Source organism: Pithys albifrons, chromosome 6 (assembly GCF_047495875.1).
Source record: "Pithys albifrons albifrons isolate INPA30051 chromosome 6, PitAlb_v1, whole genome shotgun sequence".
In the NCBI taxonomy this organism is placed as follows: domain Eukaryota; kingdom Metazoa; phylum Chordata; class Aves; order Passeriformes; family Thamnophilidae; genus Pithys; species Pithys albifrons.
The window spans coordinates 26,192,416-26,215,102 of NC_092463.1; the positions used below are offsets into that span (position 1 = coordinate 26,192,416).

The window sequence follows — 22,687 nt, forward strand, 5'->3', positions numbered from 1 at the left end:
CAGAAAGTGGTTTGTGCTTTAAGGTATTTAATTATCAAAGTGTTTTAGTATAGTATATTTGTTGGAAATCTGCAATATTTCTAAAAAGAGCTTTTCATTTAGACTGTTAGAATCATAAAAAATACAGTCTTACACTTTTACAAGATAACTGCTAAAATAACCATTCATTCTGGAGCTGTTGAAGATTTTCATATTCAAGATCACTTGTCAAACAAAGTATCAATGAGATGTAGGCAAGATTCCCAGAAGCAATGGGCAAACTAACAAATTGCAAGTGGGAGATTTTTTCGTTATCCACTGGGAGTAAAAGATTCAAATAAAGTATTAGCATGAAAGGAAGATGCATATTACACCTTTACAACCTTGCTCCCAAATCAGTAAGTAATCATTAAGATTAAATATAAAGAAATCATAATTGTAATGTCAGTATGGCTGTAATTATTCTTTAATCCCAGCAACTCACTGAGTGTGTTCTTATTAAAAAAATAAAAATGAAAGCTGAGAAGCAAAACATTATTTTTTTCCACTTCTTGAACTAACTTTCCATGATGAAATATAAACCTCTCACAGTGTTACATGGGAATATTCTGTTAGTACTCATGCTGTCTTGTCAGTATGTGTCTCTCCATGAGTTTGTATTTTAGCTTATCTCTCTCTCACTTGCTGCTGAAAAGCTACCTTCTCTTTCTGCCTTCTAGCAGAAAAAGGGCAGGTAAGATTGATTTAAGGAAAGTTGTGATTAGGTGAGATTGGCCAGATCTACCATTTTCAATCTCTTCCTCACTGTAGTATAAAGAGGAACCAGGGCAGTGTTTCTCCCAGGTGCACACAGGGTGTCAAGGGCGCAGCCTTCCTGTGCACAGTTGCAAAGTACAAACTCCTTAGGAGTTTATGGTGTCACACTTTGACTACATATCCTGTGTACAAAAGTGAGCCCATGTTGTGAAGGGTCAGTTTGTTTGAGTTTTTAAATATTGCCTGTATTTTTGGGGGGCTGATATGGCAATAACAATATGTTTTTCATTCCCTTTGTTTCTTCCTCTGTTCTATAAGACAGAAATCTCCATTGGCAAAAGCACGTGTTTGTTTGAAAGTGTGTACTTGTATGTGCTAGTCATGCTATGTGAGCAATTAAAATTAATTCTGGATCAACATTGAAATAAATCTAGCTGAATTTATTTCAATGTGTGGAGCTGCTTTGTGTGCATTGTGACTTCTCTGTTCTGTTATTTTTAACATTCTAGAAACTCATGATCACTCCATGCAAGCACAGCATGCGATTCCTTGGCTGCTGCTTTAGATAAGGTTGAGTTTATAATAGATATGCATACTGAAGGCTCAAGATGAGATCAGTGTATCATAGTTCCATATATTAATCTCATATATAACATCATACGTATTTTTTAATGCATCCTGTGGTCCTTCCTTTATAGCTGTAAGAAATAGCCTGAGGCTGTGTAAGCATAACACGTGTTAATCTCTGCCTGAGTCACTGGAGAGTTTGAAATAACAATTCCAGCTAGAGAGAGACACCATTTGTTTCAGACGGTGTTCATTCATGTAGTTAGTAATGAGTTGAATAAGAACAATGATGAGAAAAATTATTGCTTATCGAAACTGAAGAGAGAAAGGACAATAGATTGTGTTGTATTTAATTATTTTTCAGTACGTGTTTATTTTCTGAGGTAGCTTGGATGTCTCTTCTCTTTTTTCCAATATAGGTCTTTCCATTTCCCGTCTTGTAGCTTCTTTACAGTACAGTAAACTTTGTATAAGGTCAAAATTTAATTTTCAAACTTTAACTTCTCTAAAAAATTGAGCACAGAAATACCACTTATCTTCTTCTTCTTTGTAATGAAGTACATATACATATACATATATATAAAATTCCTCCGGTTTATATGCTTTGCTCAGAAGGAAAATATGAGAAAATTCAACTCCAGCTTAAACATTCTCAGAAAAGTCTGAGCATTTCAAAACAGGTTTTTAAGGGGACTTCAGATTATCAATATTCAATATTACTGAATTATATAGATCCACAAAGTACTGATTTGAAAGATTTTTAATATTTATAGATAAGCTTTAGTAATAGTTGAAATACATGAAAATAGAACTATAAACATAGTTACTTTATTTTGGCTGTAACACATCAAAGTCACAGGAAAGGGGTTTAAATTTTTTTCTGATATTAAGTAAATTCACCATTATAGTCCTGAAGTTAAATGCTCTAGACAGAACAACAAGGTAAGTCTGTTTATTGTGGCAAATAACTCTTGCTGGTGTACATTTAAGCTCTTTACTGTTATTCCTGAGTTTGAAAGCATATCTACAACTTAAGTAGTAGGTAGAAAAAAATTAATCTGGGGAATAAAGGATTCTTTTAAAAAGAAACTAACAGAGAAGTGAGTAAGCTGTTTTTACCTTGCTGTTTTAGTGCTTATCTCATAAAAAGACTGCAAGGGATAGGATGAATTGTCTGTTGAATTGTCTGTAGGGAATATTTAGCCATGCCTACACTGTTGATTTAGTATTTCTGTAACGTATCAGGACTCCTGAAAAGGTGTGTGAAGGTTCTTTATCTTTGTGGCTGATGTAAAGTGAGCTGAAGATACTTGTGTACAATTCCTAGGTGATCCATGTTTGAACTGCAGCTTTCGTTACAGTTAACTATGATTTGTACCCACGCTAACATATTAGGAGTCACAACAGAGGCAAGAAATCACTAATTCAAATGGTCATAACAAATGCTCTGGTCTTTTGATAAACAAAACCAGGTTTACTCTAATGTTAACTGTTGCGAGGCTGCAGGATGTTTTTCAGTATCAGAATCCTTAATTCTGTAATCCTCTTATAAGTTATATTTGCTCAAGTAAAACTGGAAGAAGAGGGCATGTAAGCCTTCATTAAGTATTTAGGATCACATTTTGAAGATGGGAGACAAAATGCCCTTCTAGGGAAAAGGGCTGTACCTTTAAATTGTCCATTATGTATAGTCATCTTTTCTGTATAGGGCCAACTCTTCTTTGTCATCTCAAATTTTTAGTCTTTGAGTATACACAAGATTACATATCTTGTAATATTTAGAATTGTATTATAGTATTCTTTCTGATATTTCCGTAGTTTATACATATTCATACAAGTATGCCACTTCAATGGACAGTCTTAATTTTCAAAAAACTTGTTTGTTCTCTTTGGAGTTGCCATTTTTCTGAAAATGTAAATTTGACAAAGGGAGTACTACTGTTATACTCATTTGTATTCTGGTAACCACTTCCTCAACAAGCTAGCTGGAATAATATTGATTGAATTATTGAACTTATTGGCACAGCTCTAGCTTTAACTGTATTTCCAAATGTTCCATGATCTCACTGTTTGTTCTCATGCATGTTAACATTTAAAACTGTGTTCTGATGGTCTAACTCATTTATATTACATTCTGTACTGGATTTTATGTGCGTGTGTTTTTAACACTCTAGTATTGGAAAAAGTATTTTTGTTGTACCTAAGAAAACAAGGCTCTGAACTTTCCTGGCTTTTAAAGTCACATAAGTATGACATAGTGGTAAATATATATTGTCTCTATACGTAAATTTTTGTGCATGTTACATATACTTTTTTCTACAGACATTGACGATGCTCAAATTCTTCCACGTCCACCTCGAGTCAGACATTATTCACAGAGTGAGGATGCTCCAAGTGAAGTTTTTGGTGCATTAAATGAGGAACAGCCACTGCCACGAAGTAGCAGCACCTCTGACATCCTGGAACCGTTCACAGTTGAACGAGCCAAAGGTGCAGTTCCTGTCATTGACAGTTCATCCCATCATGCTCCAAGCTTACAGAGTTCCACTGAGACCTCTTCAATGCATAAATCCACTGAAAGCCATATCACTGATACAAATAGCAGAGAGTCCTCCTTGGAAGTTGGGGATAGTATTTATGACCATCTTTGTCATTTAATAGGGCCGGTAGAATTTGCAAACACTGCCTTTGAACAAAGCCAATATGTTGACCTTGAAGGTGAAGATGATCTCCTTTCCTCTCTGAGAGAATATCTTAAAGAAAAAGAAGAACTTTGCGGTAACTTTGAGATAGATAAATGTAAGGCTTTTGCTCATGATGTTGATAGAAATAGGAATGATAGATTACCACTGGATGGATTGGAAAATAGAGAGCAGACTGGTCAATGCCTGGATAGCATCACTGTTACAGAAAGAGACAATAACACAGAGCTGGACCTAGAACAAAACCCAAGTGGCTTTATAAGTAATATTGCACCTACTCAAGTAGACTTTTTTACAAGAAATCAAGTGCTCAATAAAGCCAGACAGTTAGATATTAATAAACAGTATGAAAGCATGTATGATCCTGGGTCAAGTAGTCCTAGCAGCAAAGAAGGGAAGAGATACCTGTGGAGGCAAGCAGCCACTGAAGCTGATGTAGATTTAGCTGTGGAAGCAGTGGTAGCTGAAAAGCATAAAAGTGCCCATTTTAATGAAAAACTGACCAACTCACGTATTGTTCATGCAAAGAAAATTCTTACTAAAGCACAAGTTGACTCTCAAATGCCGCACATCACAGGCACAAGCAAACTGGCACCAACTAAAAGGAGTATATCTGAAACTGTAACTCATAGGGCCAAAATCATGAAAATAACAACTAAAAAAAGAAATAGTGTTCATGTTACTTTTAGGCCGTCTACAGAATCTGTTCAATTTTACAATCCTCTTGAGAGCAAAGAGGCTGCTTGGAAAGCAAGACTTCGTAAACTTGGTGGCTTCAGTAGTAGCAGCAGTGGTAACAGCAACAGCAGTACCAGTACAAGCACTAGCTCATCAGCTGCCACAGAACTGATTAGACCCGGAATATATAGACATCTAGATGCAATCAATGCTGCTTCAGCTGGCAGCAAGGAATTTAAGGAATCTACAGAAAGTCAAGCAGCTGTGTTGCAGAAAGAAGGTACTGCAGTTAGTCAGTTCCATAATCGTAATGCCTTTAGGGCACCAGGTCAGGAGTCAGCACAACAGCAGGGCTCCCTGGGTGGTGTTTATAAAACTGTTGTACATGCTCTTTCGAAGCCGAAGGCAAATGTTTCCCCACAGAGGCAGAACAGAATGCCAGCAGAGGCTCCACTGAGGGATCTGTACAGTCATGTAATGGGCTATTTTGGAAGGAAGGCTGCAGGTGAGCACTAACAGTGTGCAGAGCGCAAAAGGAGAAAGGCAGCACCAGTTTGGCTTAATGCAACTGAAGCAAGCTCTGATAAGCAATCAAAAGGCTTTGGGATGATCACTGCTTTCCCTGTTTGGTTATGCATGCGCATACAGCCAGCTGATTTTTCTCCCAGCATAAGTTACATTTACATACTTTACATTACTAATTTCTCTTTTCGAGATATTTAGTTGAACCTCTTTGCTGCTGAAGACCATCAGGTTAGGGAAGAGGAAGAGACAGTAAATGACCTAAACAAAGGATTAAGCCATGAGACTTTTGAATTTTCATCTACCGTGCAGAGCCTTAAAATTCAGCCTACTGAATGATGGGCGTATGCCTATTTTATCAGAATGTGCTATTCCACTCTGAATGTAGTTTGTTTATCAAAAGGACCTGGCTCTTGACCAGCTCGGTTGAACTGATTGTATTTCTGGTTCATTTAGTGTGTTTTCTTCTTCCTCCCCATCCTCTTCCTCCTTTTCCTCCTCCAAAACAAACGAACAAACAAAAGCTCCTTAAGTTTACATTTGGAGGTCAGTTTAGATATTTTTTTTAAATAGTGTGGAACAGCAATCTGCCATTACTGGAATGATTTCATTACAACAGTTCTCCGAGTCTAATCATAAGGTTTTGTTTGAGTCTTTTTCAAAACGTGACATAGGCCTTCCTATATTCATTCATCAAAATGGCTGCAGTTACATCTTGGCAACATCTTTCATTGCTTTCTTTTTCTCTTGGAATCGCAGATGTTCATGAAGGTCTCATGAATCTTTCTCCTGCTAACTATGAGACCTCTGTGGACTGATCAAAAAAGAAGGCTATCACTCTAATATCCATTGTCTTAGTTCACATAACCTTAAATGAACAATCAATTAACTTTCAGCAGTAACGCAGGTTTTCTTTTTCCTCCATTGTTATGCTGGCATGATTAACAGGATTCTGCAATGCATCCTGCATTGAGATGCTAGTGCCACCTGAGGGCAGTCTCTGTAAGCACAGCACCCAAGCGCGTTACTGTCATGGGTCTCACAAAAACCATTTGCTGCTCTGCAGAATCTATACTTCTGAAAAAGAGATATCTAGGAAGCACCAGTTTTAGAAGTACCTGTTATTTGAAATCTGTAACATTTAACAGAGCCCTTTTGCTAGAATGAACTACACCATGGTCTCAAGAGAGATGACACTGAGGGAAAAAAATCTTATAAAAAGAACCAGAATAACTTGAAGACTTTAAAGGTTAATATTGTGAAGTCAGGTGTAACAACACAGTTAATATGAACAGTATAATTATATCAAATATATAACACTGATAAATGAGTGAACTTGATTAATTGTTCATAGCCATTGATCATCCACAGTTAGAATTTTCATTCCATGTACCAGCATGTAATTTTATTACGTAGTGTTTTCTTTGCACCATCTATACTATCTGCATACAGTGCCACATTGCCATTTATCATTAGTGTATATGGCAACCTAGTTTGCTTTTTCCACCACATTGCTTTTCATTAGGAATGCAGTGAAGAAGAAGCCTGTAGGAATCATATACATTTTTTAGGATTTTTTACTTGTGATATGGAGGAAGAACATACGCTTTACCCTTAAAGCAAGCATTAACAACTTTGAGTAGTGCTTACCTATAAAGCTTCCTGCTCTTAAAGGTGGAACTGGAAATCAACTAACCCCTGCTTAGTGGGAAGAAGAAGCCATACTAATTCTGAAAGTAGAATCTGCTTTAAAAGACGGACATTCTTAAAATGCATGTTCGGCAAATTTGATTTTTTATTTTTTTAATTTCTGTTAATTAGCAGGTTTTTTAATTTGTTACTTTTTTTTTTGAAAATGCCTTGGTGTGTTCTTTACTATAAATGGTTGTTCATTTGCTTTTAGCTAATAGAGAGGACATGAGTCAAAAGCTGCACCCTATTGATAGTGATACTGGCAGTAGCAATACAAATGTTCCTGACCTCATGGATGAATTTATAGCTGAGAGACTCCGCAGTGGTAGTGCACTGGTAAGCCTTTAAACTTGCTACATTTCAATACCTAAGTCTGCATATATGTGTGAACTTGCCAATGACATTATAAATCAGTTCACAAAATGTATTTCTCTGGCTTTTATGAATCAGAGTTAAGAATATTGCTTAATTATTTCTTGACTTTGACATAGATTCGTGCCATTTTATACCATTTGTGTTTTCATATCTGTTACATCTTCATTGGGAATCAATGCAGAAGTTACTGTCAGGTGAAGAGTCTCATTGAATTAAACCTTAATTGCGCCTATAAAGAATCTTTGTACATGGGCATTTTCAGAATAATAGTTTATATGTACATTTGCAGTACTTGGAGTGGTATGTAGTTTAGTATCATGCTGTAGTACAGTACTTCTCTACAGGTATAGTCAATGCAACAGACTAAAAACTGGTGCAATATATGTTTTTCCTTAACTTTTTAAATTTCATTTCCAAGTGTTGAATGATTTCTGGTAAATAATGCTCTGGTCGTCAAACCAGCTTTTCATATGCTTTCTTCCTGCACTTTTCTAGAAGTGTCATGTTTGGAATGGCATTCATAGTGAGAAATTTTAATCAATTCTAAGTCAAGAATTTCTAGTTACTGTTGAATCCTTACAGAATGAGACAACTGATTTGAAGAGATAAGTGCTTATTAACTAGCAATAAAAGGGAAAACATAAAAAAAAGTTGCAAATAAAGAACAGAATGGCTAACAATTTAAATATAGTGTTTCAAAATGGTTTAGTTGATTTTTCTGCTTAGAAGTTTTAAAGAAGGTCATTTTAAGATTTGCTCCTATAGAAAGTTGTCAATAAGGAGTTGTTGCTAATAAGGGGCAGAAGAAGATTTTTCTAAATGATTAAAAAAATTGTTTCTTTATCATCATCTTGTATAAATGCCAAGAGAGGATCTATAGATTTTGTCCATATGTATGCTTTTTTTCTCTTTTGTATTGAACTCATGTTCATGAAACTGTTGGTGCAAAGTATTCTTGTTAGTAAGTCTTGAATTACAACACAAAATGTTGCCTTGAAGTCCATAAAAAGGTTAACTTAGTGTGCAAATTAGTAAAACAGAAATCATCACGGTTGGCCCAGAAGAAGAGAGAAAACTATTTGAATTGAGAATTGATGCTTTCCTTAGCTAGCAGAAAAGAGCTGAGATAAGTTTGGGTAAATACTCGGACCCTGCCGCTCATTTTTGTAGTTAGCACACAACAATAAATATGCCTTCTTAAAACAGGTCGCAACTTATTAAGATTAGTTTTAGGTTGCTATATCTATTGAATGCTGAAACCTTACCATGAAAAGCTTGTCAGTCTAAGTTAAACTCTAATTAGTAGTAGGATAGTAAAAGAATGCAGAAGTGACTGGGCCTAGTGTAAAAGGAAGGCATCTTTAGTCCCATAATGCATAAAGATTTCAAGCCATTTTGTAAAATGGCTTTTCTGCAAGCAGTCCTATCTGGAAAAAGGTGCCTTAAAGAAAGACTTCAAATACATTGCCACCTTACTTGTACAGGAGCAAATCTGCATGTCTTACTTCTGCTATATGTGGTCTTTGGTGTCCAAACCAATACCAAAGTTGTGGTTTCATCATAAGGGTGTTAATGCATGAATTAAAAATCTATTTGCTTGCTGTTTAAATTAATTTTTTCCTTATAGCATGGTAACCTATAGTCCAGAAAAGGCAAAATTGCTTGACAATTTTTTCTGCTTGTGTCTGAAACTGAGGTTAATAAGTTTTCTTTAGTGATTTAAACTAATATACATTTTTCACTGTTTTTCTCTCTTACCTATAATGTGTGTGGCCCATGCTAGTCTGAATCCTAGCCTTTTATGATACATGCCCAAAAATTCATTATGCAAATACAATTTGTATTTATGAGATTTCCTGACTGCATTAGTTCTTCAGTTGCTGCTGCTTGTCTGGGGGTTTGGAAAATCTGGGCTATGTATTTAGTATGATGACAATTTCTGATTTAGGTACTTACGAACTATATGTTACATTCTGACTTTGGCAAATGTGTGATTGCTCTTTCCATTTTATGTAAATGAGCCATCCAAGATTGTAAGATAGTTTATTTCTATTTATGTAGAATGTGACAAGAAGAGGAAGCAGTCCTGGCAGCCTGGAAGTTCCTAAAGACCTTCCTGATATATTGAACAAGCAGAACCAAATGCGTGCTGTGGATGACCCAGGTGTGCCCTCCGAGTGGACGTCACCGGCCAGCGCGGGCAGCAGTGACCTCATCAGCTCAGACAGCCACTCCGACTCCTTCAGCGCCTTCCAGTATGACGGCCGCAAGTTCGAAAGCAAGTATATTTTTCCTAAAGTAATAGTATATTTTACTAATTGATTACAAATTTCTGTTGGTTTGGTTTGGGGTTTTCTTCTGGTCAAGTTGTACGCCAGCAATTTTCTGTAGAGAGAGATTATTTTGATTTCCCATTGAAATCATTAGCAAGTTAATGGCGCTAGAAGAGTTCTTACAAGATGCTGCTGTGGTTTTAGTATATTTAAAAAAGCACTGGAAAACTACTTTTCAAAATAATACTTCTGTGCAAAAAGCAGAATAACCTGGAACAAAAGTTAAAAAGCAATATTCTGTTTTCCCTGCAGCACATTCATATCTTTGGCACAAAATATAAAAATTAAAGGTTACTTATTTTGGAAGTTATTTTAATTATTTTGAAAGCATTTAGGTAAAACTTAAAGGGCTTCTGTTTTTTTGTGAAATCATAGGTTAATCAAGATACTAAGAGCAATATCGTGGTAAAATTACTATGCTTTATAAAAATTAGTGTGCGTTTCATTAATTTTGTTTATCTATTCCCACATTTGTTCAACAGATGGGGTCATTATGACTTCGTGTATTATGTAAAATAAAAATAATGTTTATATGGTAGAATTTATTGAAGAAATTACAATTTTTATATATGTTGCTATTATGCAACCAAGTGATGATAGCCTACATTTCAGCCTGACAGTTTTTTCTTTAATGTTCAAAATAACATTTGTTAGAGTATCATTGGTCATAATATTTTTAGTTTAGTGTTTTTGCAACAAACTTGAACATTTCTTCCAACTTTTAAATTTTGCAAATAAATTCCTTAATATATTATTCCATTATTTTTACTTTATTTACATGTGAGTGCTCTTACAGCAACTAAGTAGAATACAGGACATGCAACAGGAACATCTTCTGCAGATGTACAGTCACAGGTTCAGTCTCACAAGAAAGAGATTATTCAAAATAGTCAAGTATTTTCTGCTGTTACATTTCCTGTAAATTTTGCAGCAGTATAGTAGTAGCCTAGAAGATGCACACACAGTGTTTCCATGGAGAAGTTTGGTGGTCCTGGGCCCTTGGTTTTTTTTCATATTAGTGGTATTTTTAGGTTCTTAGTTAATACAGTATTTTCCTCACACAGATTTCAGCTTTGGCACTGAGGCAGGGATGCCGGCTTCTACTGACATTGATGCAGTTTCAGGACAGCAGCAGAGTGCTGAGGAGCAAGAAGTGGCCAGTCTAACTACACTCCACATAGATTCAGAAACAAGTAGTCTCAATCAGCAACCATTGTCTGCTGAAGCTGCAACTATTACTGGTAAAGTAGATTTAAAAAAAAAGCCTTTAAAAAAAGGTACATTTATTTTTTGAAATTTTTTACACATCCTGAAGAATGCAAGTTTCAGCTTCTGTCATGAATCTGTATTCTATTTAAGATGATTCTTATATTTCAAATATTTTCTGTTGCTATTGAAAAGTAATGCATGAAATAACATCAGTGGAAAGCCTTTGTCTTAGTTACCCGTAAGATCTTTAGCTCATTCGCAAATGTTTTTTAAACCCTTCACGAGAAAATCTGTACAATTGCCACATTATGTATGCTAGATCTCTTACAAATGTTCTTCTATTCCTGGTAGTTAAATAACTGATTTTCAGGAAAAGTTTTTTCTTTAGAAGGCTTTAGCAGTGTTATTACAAACCAGTGTATCACTCTGAAATATCATTGGATTTTTTTGTATATGTCCATCTTAATGGCACTTTATATTGTCTGTATAATGTTCTTTTGCCATGTAACATCACTTTCCGTTTTTATAACTTAAAAATTCTTTTTATTTTAGTACTTAGGTTGTTTTTTTCATGAAAAAGTAAGCCTGTGAGGAAGGAGCGTGTAATAGCCTCAGTTGCTGAGGTTGATGCGCCACCAGTTTATTTGGCAACTGTTTCTTGAGAGAGTGAGAGAGAAAATAAGTTAGCGGAACAACCACCAGGTGATGCGGTTAACTCAAAATGAATAGATTCCTTTCTGAAAGAGAGAATCCTTCTCTATGAGGTGGAGGATTTTGAAGATCAGTCTCTTGCCAGAGACAAGAGATTCTGTAAATCTGAAGTAAAGATGTTCTTTTTATACAACTTGTTCCATGACTGATACATACTACCATTCCTGTTACAACTCTAGTTGTAACAAGTAACAAGCAGCAACAAGCAGTACCTATTTTATCTGAGAATGCTTGTACCTACATACATTGTTTTGTTCTCTGTGAGAAATCAAACTGCATTTTCAGAGATATGGAAAGACATCTTCTCCCCCAACAGTCTTCACTTTAAAAAGTGCCTTTCTGGGGAAAGAGGCATGGTATTATCTTTCACAGGCATTGTTGTTCAACTTGAATTTTGTCCTCTTCATTTTAATCCTTACTCTGTGCTTGTTGAAGGTCCTTGCTGAAGATCTGTTCTTTTTGTTTGTTTGTATGCCTTTATATGTTAATTATTTCATTACTGTTTTGTATTTTTGTCCAAGTTTGCACTATAATTGAATTGATAAGCTTGCAATTAATGACTGAGTTGCCTATTGAGAGATTCTGTGGTTCTGTCATCTTGCTTAGACCACTCTTTTAGAGAGGCAGCTTTTTTGTGTCACATGCATTTAGCTGGGTTTAATGAGGAAGCAATACTTGTGTGCCATTTTCTGTCTCTGACTGTTCCACACACTCAACAATATTGGAGCCCATTGTCTAATTTCTGCTAAATTGACATATAAGAAAAGAGAAAGATACTATTTTCTTTGATGTCTTCTGAAAGATAGGCAGCTGTCTCGTGAAAACCGCATGTATGCAGAGTCCCATGACAGGGAAGCTTCAACGTCGGTTGCATTATATTAGATGCCAGCAAATCAGTGCAGAAACTCAACCTCAAAACACACTCATAAGAAATAAGTTTTCAGTGGTTCTGCTGATCAAAAAACTGCTCCTTTCAAATAGTTTTATCTTGAAGGTTTTGGAAGGAAATATTATTTTTGGCATATGAGCTTTATTTCATATTCTTAGCGATTACTATTGACTGCAGTTTGCTTGTCCTAGAACAAGTTGAACCCATAATAGTCTCAGTCAAATTCAGATCTGTATATGCTGGAATATCTTTTAGTGACAGTCTCCAGTGTAGTTCTGCAAATTTTACATAATTGTTTCTCTCCATTCTCTTCCGTCATATGATGGTCTTCTGTCCCTCCCTGCCTTCCTTGCCTGCTCTTTCTTTCCATCTCATTCCCTTTCCTTCCCTCTCTATCTCACTCTCACTCACTCTCCCTCCTCTCCATCACTCTTTCGTGCTCCTTCCCTTGCACTACTTTGAGCAGAATGGAAATGAAGTAAGAAAAGATTTCTCTGAATATCTTTTAAGGGTGTATCTTACGTTGTCTTTGTAAGTGTGTACAAAACAAGTGGTCAGTAGCAAGGGGGGAGTGTCATTGCCTGCCGTGTGAAGCAGCAGTACCCCTCTCTCCTGTACAGAGATGTTGATTTAAATTGAGGGTAAAAGCTTCATTGCCTTAGTCATTTAAAGGAGATAGAGACCTTTGCAGTTTAACAATGTAAATAAGATTGTTTACCGCAATTTTGGTTTTGATAACACTGATGTTTTCTGTGTAGTTTTTAAACACTGTTCTCTTTGCAGTCTTTTGATTATTCTCACAATAATTTGGGAAAATTACTGTTTAAAAGCACTCACTTTTTCATTGCTGTCCCTAAAGTTCAGTTTATTTGTATTACTGAACTTCACACATAGTATTTTTATTTACATTTATCTAAGAGTTAAAGTTAATAGGTTTGAATTCTTCCATTTTAACATAGGTAGAAAAGTCTCTTTTTGTCTGCCAGGTGACTGTTCTGGCTGAACTCAGCTTTTTATAAGGATCTTTAGACAAATTCAGAATGTGAAATGTAAGGTAGTGCAGAAGAAAAATACAAGTACCTACTCCCTCTCCACAGATGTCTCAGTAGAGACCATGTAGTTGCCTAGAGAGGTTGCTCAGAGATGATCACAGAAAAATGCCTTTGCAGCATTGCCATTCAGACACTTGTGATTTCCTGTCTTAGAGGAAGTAATACTCCTCCAACTGTATAGAACTTTCCCTTCATACAGATTTTCTCAGTCCAATCAGCAGAAAAACATCAAAGATTATCAGTTACTGGTTTCATTTTTATTTATAAATTAACTTGCATGAATCAGTAAGCCTGGAAAAAGATTTGTTCCAGGAAAAATTTTACTTAAACACTCTGCTGGAGGGAAATTTAGGTGAGGGAATGTGATGAGAAATTTGACTGGTTCAAAATGATGACAGTGCTGCAGAACAAACACATTTAAAATTATTTGGACCTAAAGCAGAGGTCTGTTAATCCACTGACCTAACTGGTGTGAATGTTCATCTCTCAGCTTTCCTACATGCAATTTGTTTTCTTACAGAACACCCGTCACAGGGAGATCTTACTGTTTTTATATTTGATACCTAAAAGCTGCTCAGCTTTCTCTTAATACTGTGTTTAGACAACATTTTGGTAGCTCAAGAGAAATGGAAAAGGCTTTTAAGGTAACTGTTAAAAATTGCATTTGCAGGCTCTGAAAGTGCGTCTCCAGTCCAATCTGCTCTTGGATCCCGATCACAGACACCCTCTCCTGCCACTCTTCATGCAGATCATATTGAGCAGAAGGATCTGCAGCTGGATGAGAAGCTCCACCACTCTGTTTTGCAGACGCCAGATGACTTAGGCAATATCTGGAATAGAAAATTCAAACCTCTTCTTTCTTTCTTTCTAGTGCAATATAGCGAAATAGTATATGTGGCTCATATCATGAGTTGTAAACAATCCTGTACAAGTCTCTTTCATCTGCACTTTAAAAAATATTTAATTACGGGGATTTCTTTTAAAAGCAAACAAAAACCTTTTGCATTTTATCCTGCATTTCATTGGAATTATTAGCAGTGGATTAGTAGTCCACACATTTATAATTGTTCTTTTAGCTGCTTAGAATCTTGGCAGCTTAATCAACTGTGTGGCCCTGCCATGGACTATTTTATCATTGGCGAAGTAATAATAAGACATAATTGTAAAGTAATGTTATAATTTCTCCTTGGAAGTTTGGTTCTTTGCCCTTTCATATTTAGACAAATTTGTAATTATGTTAATTATCTTAGCTATTGAATTCTAAGATACATTCACTTTGTAAATACAATGTACACATTTCTGCCATATTTGGTTTCATGGAAACAAGAGTGTCTGACATATATTTCAGACCTTTTTTCTTTAAGTAGCCTACTAATGAACAGAAATATCATTTTGCTTTGTACTTTGAAATCTACAGCCTAGAAACCATTAATATCTTTACCACAGTGGTCCAGATCTTCAAAAGAAGAGGCTATGTGTTTAGCCTGAATTCAGATTTAAGTTTGATTTGGTTTGCCTGTGGGAGGTATGAGATTTTCAGAGGATCCCAGCAAATTCTGGTGCTGAGATGTTTTGAAAATCCATCTGAGAGGGTGGAAAGAAGATTCTGAATGCCTGTTGCTTTAAAGCTGACTCATTAGCTAGTTTCTTGTGGCTCTTTAGATAGTTAAGTGTAATCCAAGTAGACTTAAGCCACCATAATCTATTGAAGGTTCCTTTGTATGGACAGTCTAGATCAATCATCTGTGTGGAGAAAGCTAGCTGGGTGTTAGAATGTGGTTCTGGGTTACTGAATGCTGCCTCCCCATACATATAAATTTACTGCTTAAAGGACAGTAGCTGGAGACAGGTTTGCTCTTACCTTTCACTTCAGTTTGCAATAAAACACATTCCTAGTACATTCTAAGGAAAGTAATCTTCATGTTTTATTGGGAAAAACATAAAGTTGAAACATAATTTTACTTGAAAGCAGGCAAGTGGAGTTTTAGAGATTCGTTGACTCCAGAGAATGTAAGAGGAATGTACAAGAGAAGTGGCCTTCCTGGGTCCATCTGATCTGTATTAGAGCTCTGGTAGTGACCTTAAATGGTATTTATGGAAAGAATATAAGAAACAAGACAATTCCTCCTCTACAGAGTTTATAATAGAGTTTAACCTATGCAGTGTTGAGGTGGCTGAATGGGTAAAAAATACCTTGCTCTGAAAGCCTGAGCTTTTGATTTTAAGAAGACTATGTATGTAATAGTTATATCAGAACTTCCTTTTCTGGAGGTATGTGTCTCACTCTCCTTTTTTGCTTCTGTTACAGAAACTAGTGAATTCCCCTCAGAATGTTGCAGTGTGATGGCTGGGGGAACACTTACAGGATGGCATGCGGATGTTGCCACTGTGATGTGGAGGCGAATGCTAGGAATTTTGGGGGATGTCAACAGCATCATGGATCCAGAGATTCATGCCCAGGTTTTTGATTATCTTTGTGAACTGTGGCAGAATCTGGCCAAGGTAAAAGAACTGAACCTTTTCTTCAACTTGACCTGTTAGGGCAGGATTTTCAAAAGGAAAAAACCACCACCTTATATGCTTCCCTTAAATAATTATCTTTTCATTTTTTTTCATAATTGCAGATAAGAGACAATCTTGGTATTTCAACAGATAACCTAACTTCACCCTCTCCACCAGTTTTAATTCCACCACTGAGAATTCTAACACCATGGCTCTTCAAGGTAAATTTGAGCATTGAACTGTGAAACAGAAATAAAAGTTAATGTAGATGCATTAAAGGCATTTTTTAAATTTATGAATAATAGATATTGTTTTAAAATTGTAGGCAACAATGCTGACTGATAAATACAAACAAGGAAAGCTACATGCTTATAAACTTATTTGTAAGACAATGAAACGAAGACAAGATGTTTCTCCAAACAGAGATTTTTTAACTCATTTCTACAATATAATGCACTGTGGACTTCTTCATGTTGATCAAGTAAGTTTAATTATGAAGTTCAAGGTAATGTAAATGTTATAACTGAAAGTAAAATTATTTTCTCAAAAATACTTAATGAATTTTCAGCTGAGGAATTTAACTTCATTTTTGAAAATAGTTAGGTGACTGATAGTTTTTCTAAAAAGAAAATTTTGATAAATGGTCCTTATGTCCTTGGTTGAAATTCTTTTTTTTGTAGTCCATTTCAAACAAATATGAGGGCAGAAAATGTACTTTCACATTTTTTATTGATTGTATGTTACAGATTGAAGTATGCAAGAAAGAGAAAGAAGCAGATCTCTCTAAAGTCTGCTGTTCTTACTTGCTCTCTGATGCAACAGTTTAGGTAGTAAATTGTGCTCACTACATTGGAGGGCTTTGTTTCTACAACAGGAATAGGAACCAGCAAACTGAGATGTACTAAGCACATCTAATGAGTGCGAGTAGATCTTTTACATGGATTTTAATATTAACAAATCTGAAAATACTGGATGGCTTAAACACGCTTTTTAAAGCTTTGCATCAGAAATGTGAAAAAGTGGAGTTTGTGAACTTTTTTGAGGAGTGGTTATAGGCATAGGGAGATCAAGGGTTCAAACAACCCTGTTTTCATTAACTGCGCGTAATAGAATTAGTCAACTTATTCCACAGTTGCCTATGGGTAGGACTGATCTCCAGTTTCTATTCTCTAACAACCAGTTTATGCTGCTTTTGTTGCTGGCCAGCAGATCTTCCCCTAACATGCTGCCATTTAGTTGAATATTGCTGCTAGTGGAGAACTATTCAACAGAGAAAAGGGGGGATTTTTTGCCTATCTGTCAACTTGGGATGTTTTTTACTAATTAAAGGGTTTTATAATTTTTTTAAAAGTGCTTGACTAAGTCTGCAAGAATATATTATTCTGTGTGGAATAACTACATACCAGAAATGTTATGAAACACTTTGTTATCTTTCTTTCTTTATATTTTGGTTCCATATGGATATATGTAAGAGGCTAATACCTTTTTGTATAGTCAGGCAATACTTGTTGGAGAGGATTAGGCATGTTGTTAAAGAAGGTAGAATAGCTGATTATCTCACTGCATCTCTTCTGTACATACTTGAATGGTCAATCAGTTATAGAAATCTTAAAAGTGAAATGTATATCAGTATAAGGTATGAACTATTGTCTAAGGTTAAATTGAGCTATAAACTATGCTACAGTTTACTTACAGTAATGTGAGTATACTTAAGGAATTTATCTTTTTGTGCTATTCTTCACTCAGTAATGAGCATCGTAATGGCCACAATGAATTTGCTTTCTCATATTTTTACTTTTTACCCTTGATAAATACTTGTCTTTTTCATTTACTTTTGATCTTGATTCGTGTTGATACTCTTTTCCCCCTTTTTCCTCTGCGAGGACATTGTCAATACAATCATCAAGCACTGTTCTCCCCAGTTCTTTTCACTTGGTTTGCCCGGTGCTACCATGCTTATTATGGATTTCATTGTAGCAGCAGGAAGAGTGGCTGCTTCTTCATTCCTCAACGTAAGTATTCAACAGTTACTTCTCATTTATGAATGAGTAGGAAGAATTCAAGAGAAAACTGAGCAGTATTTTTCCTTGACTGGGGTGTTAACTTGATTCCAGAATTCAGTGTAATGGTTTTTGAATACAGATAATGTCTGACACTACACATGCAAGTCCTTTCCAGAAAATACGTGAAGAATGCAAAAATTACTGTTGAAGCAGAGAATCTTCTTTTACTTCAGAGTTCTCAGAATTATGACTGCTATTTTTCTGTGCTTTAACGTATTTTAAAGTAAATGTCCATTTTCACTGAGATTTCATTTTAAAAGTGTATTTATTCCTCCACATCTTCACTATGTAATGACTTCCATCATCAGGCCTGAGAACTCCAGTCTGCTGTGTTTGCACTATTTGAATGTACTTCTGATATTGTTACTCAGGCAGGTTCAGCCTTATTTAGTAATACTGATACAATTATGTATGTGCTGTTGACCTTGCATGGGGTTGTACTTGCTCTAAGCTCCCAGTAGTCCCTTCCAGTTGTCTGTGAGTTTTGACTGTTTCTCCCGTCATTTCCCCTCTCATCAGCTACAAAATCCAGCCTTCCTCAAGGTACAGTCTGAAGCCTCAGTCAGCTTCTTACACTGTAGCCTTTTCTGTCCAGCAATGCCTTGTGTCACATCTGGTAATTTTCCACATCCTGTTCAATTAGCTGAACCTAAGACCTGAGCCTAGTTAGCAACTCAGTCATTTCTCTGTAATCCTAACAATTCCTTTGCTTCCTTTTGACTATCTTGGAAAATGGGATCACAGGGTTTGCATGAGCAGCAATCCAAGGGGCTGTGGTCTCTGTTTAGTAACTCTGCAGAATTTGCAGGAGAACAGAAATGGCTAAACAGAGTTTCAGCTATTGTACTCTTTTAAGGCAGCTAGAGATGTCAGCTTGCTGATTGCAGTAAGACTATATGTAGTTCTCCCCACCTTTTTTCTTTTTTTTAGGCACCGAGAGTTGAAGCACAGGTTCTTTTAGGATCTCTAGTCTGTTTTCCCAATTTATATCATGAACTGCCAGCTCTTCACCCAAATATTCCTGACATTGCTGTGTCTCAGTTTACGGATGTTAAGGTAGGAATTTTAAGAGTATTTGGCTAGTATTCAGCTAGTATATTTTTAATATGGTGTTTTCCCAGCAAAATACTAACTAAAATTTTAAGATTCTAAAATTTTTTCAGAAATAATTTCAAATAGATTATAAGACTCAAGATCCCATAAAATCTTGTACTACTTTGTACAAGATCCCATCAAACTTTGTACTACTAAACATACTTTATAATTACTCTTAAGTTAATAATAAAATATTTTCTTGTGTTTGTAAAAGGAAATAATCATAGAATAAATTAAATTTTTAAAACATGCTTGTTTAAACCTTGAAGTAGTAGATTCTTTCTGTTATATCCTTCAGCACTACTCACAGAAAGTAGCTTCAGGATGTCCCTTACTGTTTGGTTTTTTCCCCTTGGTATTTTATGGAAATGTTTTGGCAAGAATTGGATAAATGGTTTATCATCAGAAATTAGGACAGTATCCTGTGGGATAGTCTTAGGGTAGCACAATAAGGAGCACCTGGCACAGACTACAAGTTGGAGTAGTGGTAAGCAAACAATTCATCTGACCACAACCCAGAGACTCAGCGAAGCAACATGCCTCTGTGTACTATAATAAAATTGTAATTTTCTGATGCTTCATGTGATGGAGTTATGGGTAAATCAGTGAGTATTTTCCTCTTTGTTTTAGGAACTCATAATTAAAACTGTGTTAAGTTCAGCAAGAGAGGAACCATCTGGTCCTGCACGGTAAGTCATACAAGAAGAGTTTCTAAATTATTAGATATTTTTCTTTACTAGACTGTTTTGAGGTGGATATATTAGAGAGCTTAAAGTAAAAGTTTGTGTGCATTTTATTAATGGGTTTTTTCACGGCTATCAAAACTGCGATCCACTGTGTGAATTCGAAATTGTTTGTAATGGAGACATTAAAAGAACAGTATGGGCTAGTCCAATCTAGTACCCTTTCTCCGACAGTAACTGATAGGGTATAAATATGGGTAAGAGAATAAGCCGTATGCTTTCCCAGCCTACCCTGGTGTTCATCTCAGGGATTTTCTGTACTACAGAGGCATTTTTTTACTTTCATTAAAGACAAAATTTTTTATGAGGGAGGTATACTTATTTTTATTAAACCATACGATTTAATTTGTAAAACAGAAACAATACAATGTACATGAACCCTTCTTTATGGTAGGGACAACAAGCAAAAAACTAAGCTAAGCCTTAAACTAGGAATGATTGCTCTGATGCTTAAATCTAAGCATCTTCATCAAATAGGGGACTTCAGAGACCATAGTTACCAGTTTTCTAATTCTTAATTTGCTTAGGATTTTGTTCCTCCTTACCCATCCTCAGAGGCTTTCACTTACAGAGTCCTGCATATGGGATTGCAACAGGAGTCTGTGGCACCTACCAAGGAAGAGCACACTTGTGTGCCTTATGTATCTGGGAAGAATATACGTATACATATACATATACATACACATACACATATACATATAAATACAACTAATATATATTGTGACTTAAAAATATTAAAACTACACACCCAGAAAACTATGAACCTGGAAAGATCAGCTTATTGAACATTTTGTTCAATAAGTTTTGTTGGAAAACCAAGAGCAGTTTTCATCAGCCTACTTATCTGTTTCTTCACCTGAGCTGATAATACCTCTCAACACAGGGGAAGGAGGGAACGTTCTGAGATCATGTTAATTTCATTTTTCATGTTCTTTACAAAACTTATTTCTAAAAAGCATAACAATGTCCATTTTGCTTTTGAAAAATGTCATTTTAAATCCACTTGGTTAAAAATATTGTTGCTGATGCTGTGGCACTGAAGCACACTGTATGGGCATCTTCAGTTCTGGCGGTGTGACTGGGAAGAAGAAGGGAACATCCTGCACATCCTCATATCCTGTCTGGCTGTGAGAATGTGTATATAGGAGCAGAGGCACATGTGCATGCACAGCCTTTCAGAATGCTGACTTAGGCTGCTCTCAAAATGCAAGTTGGACCACTGTGTGTAATAGCATTAAATTGAGATAGAAAAGGAATAGATGCCCAGTCTCTCCCTTTTCTTCCTTTCTGCGAGACAGAAAGGTTTGTCTTCGTTGGGAGGATAATGATGTTACCACAGCTCCTGAAGCATGGCTGCCTTACTCCTCAGTGGCAGTTTATCCACAGTCCTTTTTGATAATAACTTCTCTGATACCATCTGTTTTACAGCAGTACAGAGTTCACAAGGGTTACTCTTGGAGGCTGTCTTTAGAATCTGCATTATGATTTTGCTGCATCACTAGTAGAGGCTTAATTGTTTCTGCAATTTCCATGGAGAGGACAGATACACAGCTTGTACCTGGAACATAGGTACACATAGCTTTGTGTATCTACAGTAAATCTGAGTGATTATCGTTACCCAAGCTATAAATATCTATTGCTTTTCACTTCCACAGAGACTAAGCATTTTGTGTTTTGACCCAACTAGGCTTCAGGGAAGTCACTTATCTGAAATAGGTTTTACTCTCAGATCTCCATCTATAAGGAGTAAGAACTATGTTAAATACCTCTCCTGCTGCTGACAGTCTGGAAAAGAATTGATGAACTTAGTGTTTGACCCTTTTTCTGCTTGTGCTGTTAAGGCTGTGATTCTTTAATAACAATATTGTGGCCATATTATTACACAGTTTTTAGAAATTACTCTGAATAACGATAACAAAACTGCTGTTCTTAGTAGAAACCTCTCAGACTCTGGATATCTTGGACATCAGTATATCGTCAGATGTGGAATAGTTCTCAGTAGCATGAAGAAAACTTAAAATAGTAACACATACTTAGAATTGTCTACTCTTCTGTATACTAAAGGTTCTTTTTTTAGTCACCTTACACAATCTACAGTTATTGTTAAATCCACACTACAGTATTATTTTAATTTTTTCAGAAAGAACTGAAATGCATACTATGGACTTAGCAGAAGTGTAGATTGCTTTTCCTCCTCTGAGGCTGGAGTATGTTTAAAACATCCCTGGGAGTAGCTTGCAGTAGTAGCTTGTAGCAGTAAATTGTCCTGAAAATTTTCTCTGAGGAGAAAGTTACAAAGATGTTAGATTATTCCAATACTTATCCAATTTTTACAGTCAAGTTGGGTTTATGACAATGTATAGGAATAATCCTTTCTATAGGAAAGGAAATTTTTATGTGTATTATTGTACATCAGAAGATTTCTAATAATTTTCTTTCTTAATTGTGATCTAGACCTAGTATGTCCTTCAGCTTTTCCTCCAAGTGCAATATTTCCCAAAGTTGTTTATTATTTTTACCACTTTTTCCCCTAGATTTCATCAGTCTTGTTTTTATTCTTAAATGAGATTAATCAAACTGTAAATGGAGGCAGTCTTGAAATTATTCTTTCAGTGACAATGTACAAAACAGGGTAGTTTTACAGTATCATGTAGAATTAATTCCTATATGTAATTTTGCTACCTGTAAGCATTTCCATGATTCTGTGCAGCCTTAAAATCCATTTGCTGCAGGACATGCTTCAGAGCCACTTCTGTTTCTATTCTAGGCTACAATTTTTCCTTTCCAGATGTAATACTTTGCAGTTCACATGACCAGCT

The 22,687-nt window shown here is 35.8% G+C and overlaps 1 protein-coding gene across 9 annotated transcripts in view; it reads left to right on the plus strand.

The window, feature by feature from the left end:
- Nucleotides 1–22,687, plus strand: part of RALGAPA1 (Ral GTPase activating protein catalytic subunit alpha 1) — a 144,715-nt gene that overhangs the window by 50,332 nt on the left and 71,696 nt on the right. For 5 of the 9 annotated variants that reach the window (XM_071557915.1, XM_071557917.1, XM_071557916.1 and 2 more), the window contains 11 exons: nucleotides 3,625–5,187; nucleotides 7,108–7,232; nucleotides 9,333–9,549; nucleotides 10,669–10,845; nucleotides 14,136–14,288; nucleotides 15,774–15,967; nucleotides 16,090–16,188; nucleotides 16,293–16,448; nucleotides 17,851–17,979; nucleotides 18,961–19,086; nucleotides 19,756–19,814. In XM_071557915.1, the coding sequence (XP_071414016.1) occupies nucleotides 3,625–5,187; nucleotides 7,108–7,232; nucleotides 9,333–9,549; nucleotides 10,669–10,845; nucleotides 14,136–14,288; nucleotides 15,774–15,967; nucleotides 16,090–16,188; nucleotides 16,293–16,448; nucleotides 17,851–17,979; nucleotides 18,961–19,086; nucleotides 19,756–19,814 (2,998 nt within the window). The remainder of the gene's footprint in view (nucleotides 1–3,624; nucleotides 5,188–7,107; nucleotides 7,233–9,332; nucleotides 9,550–10,668; nucleotides 10,846–14,135; nucleotides 14,289–15,773; nucleotides 15,968–16,089; nucleotides 16,189–16,292; nucleotides 16,449–17,850; nucleotides 17,980–18,960; nucleotides 19,087–19,755; nucleotides 19,815–22,687) is intronic. The other 4 variants (XM_071557920.1, XM_071557921.1, XM_071557923.1 and 1 more) reach the window with 1 other exon arrangement.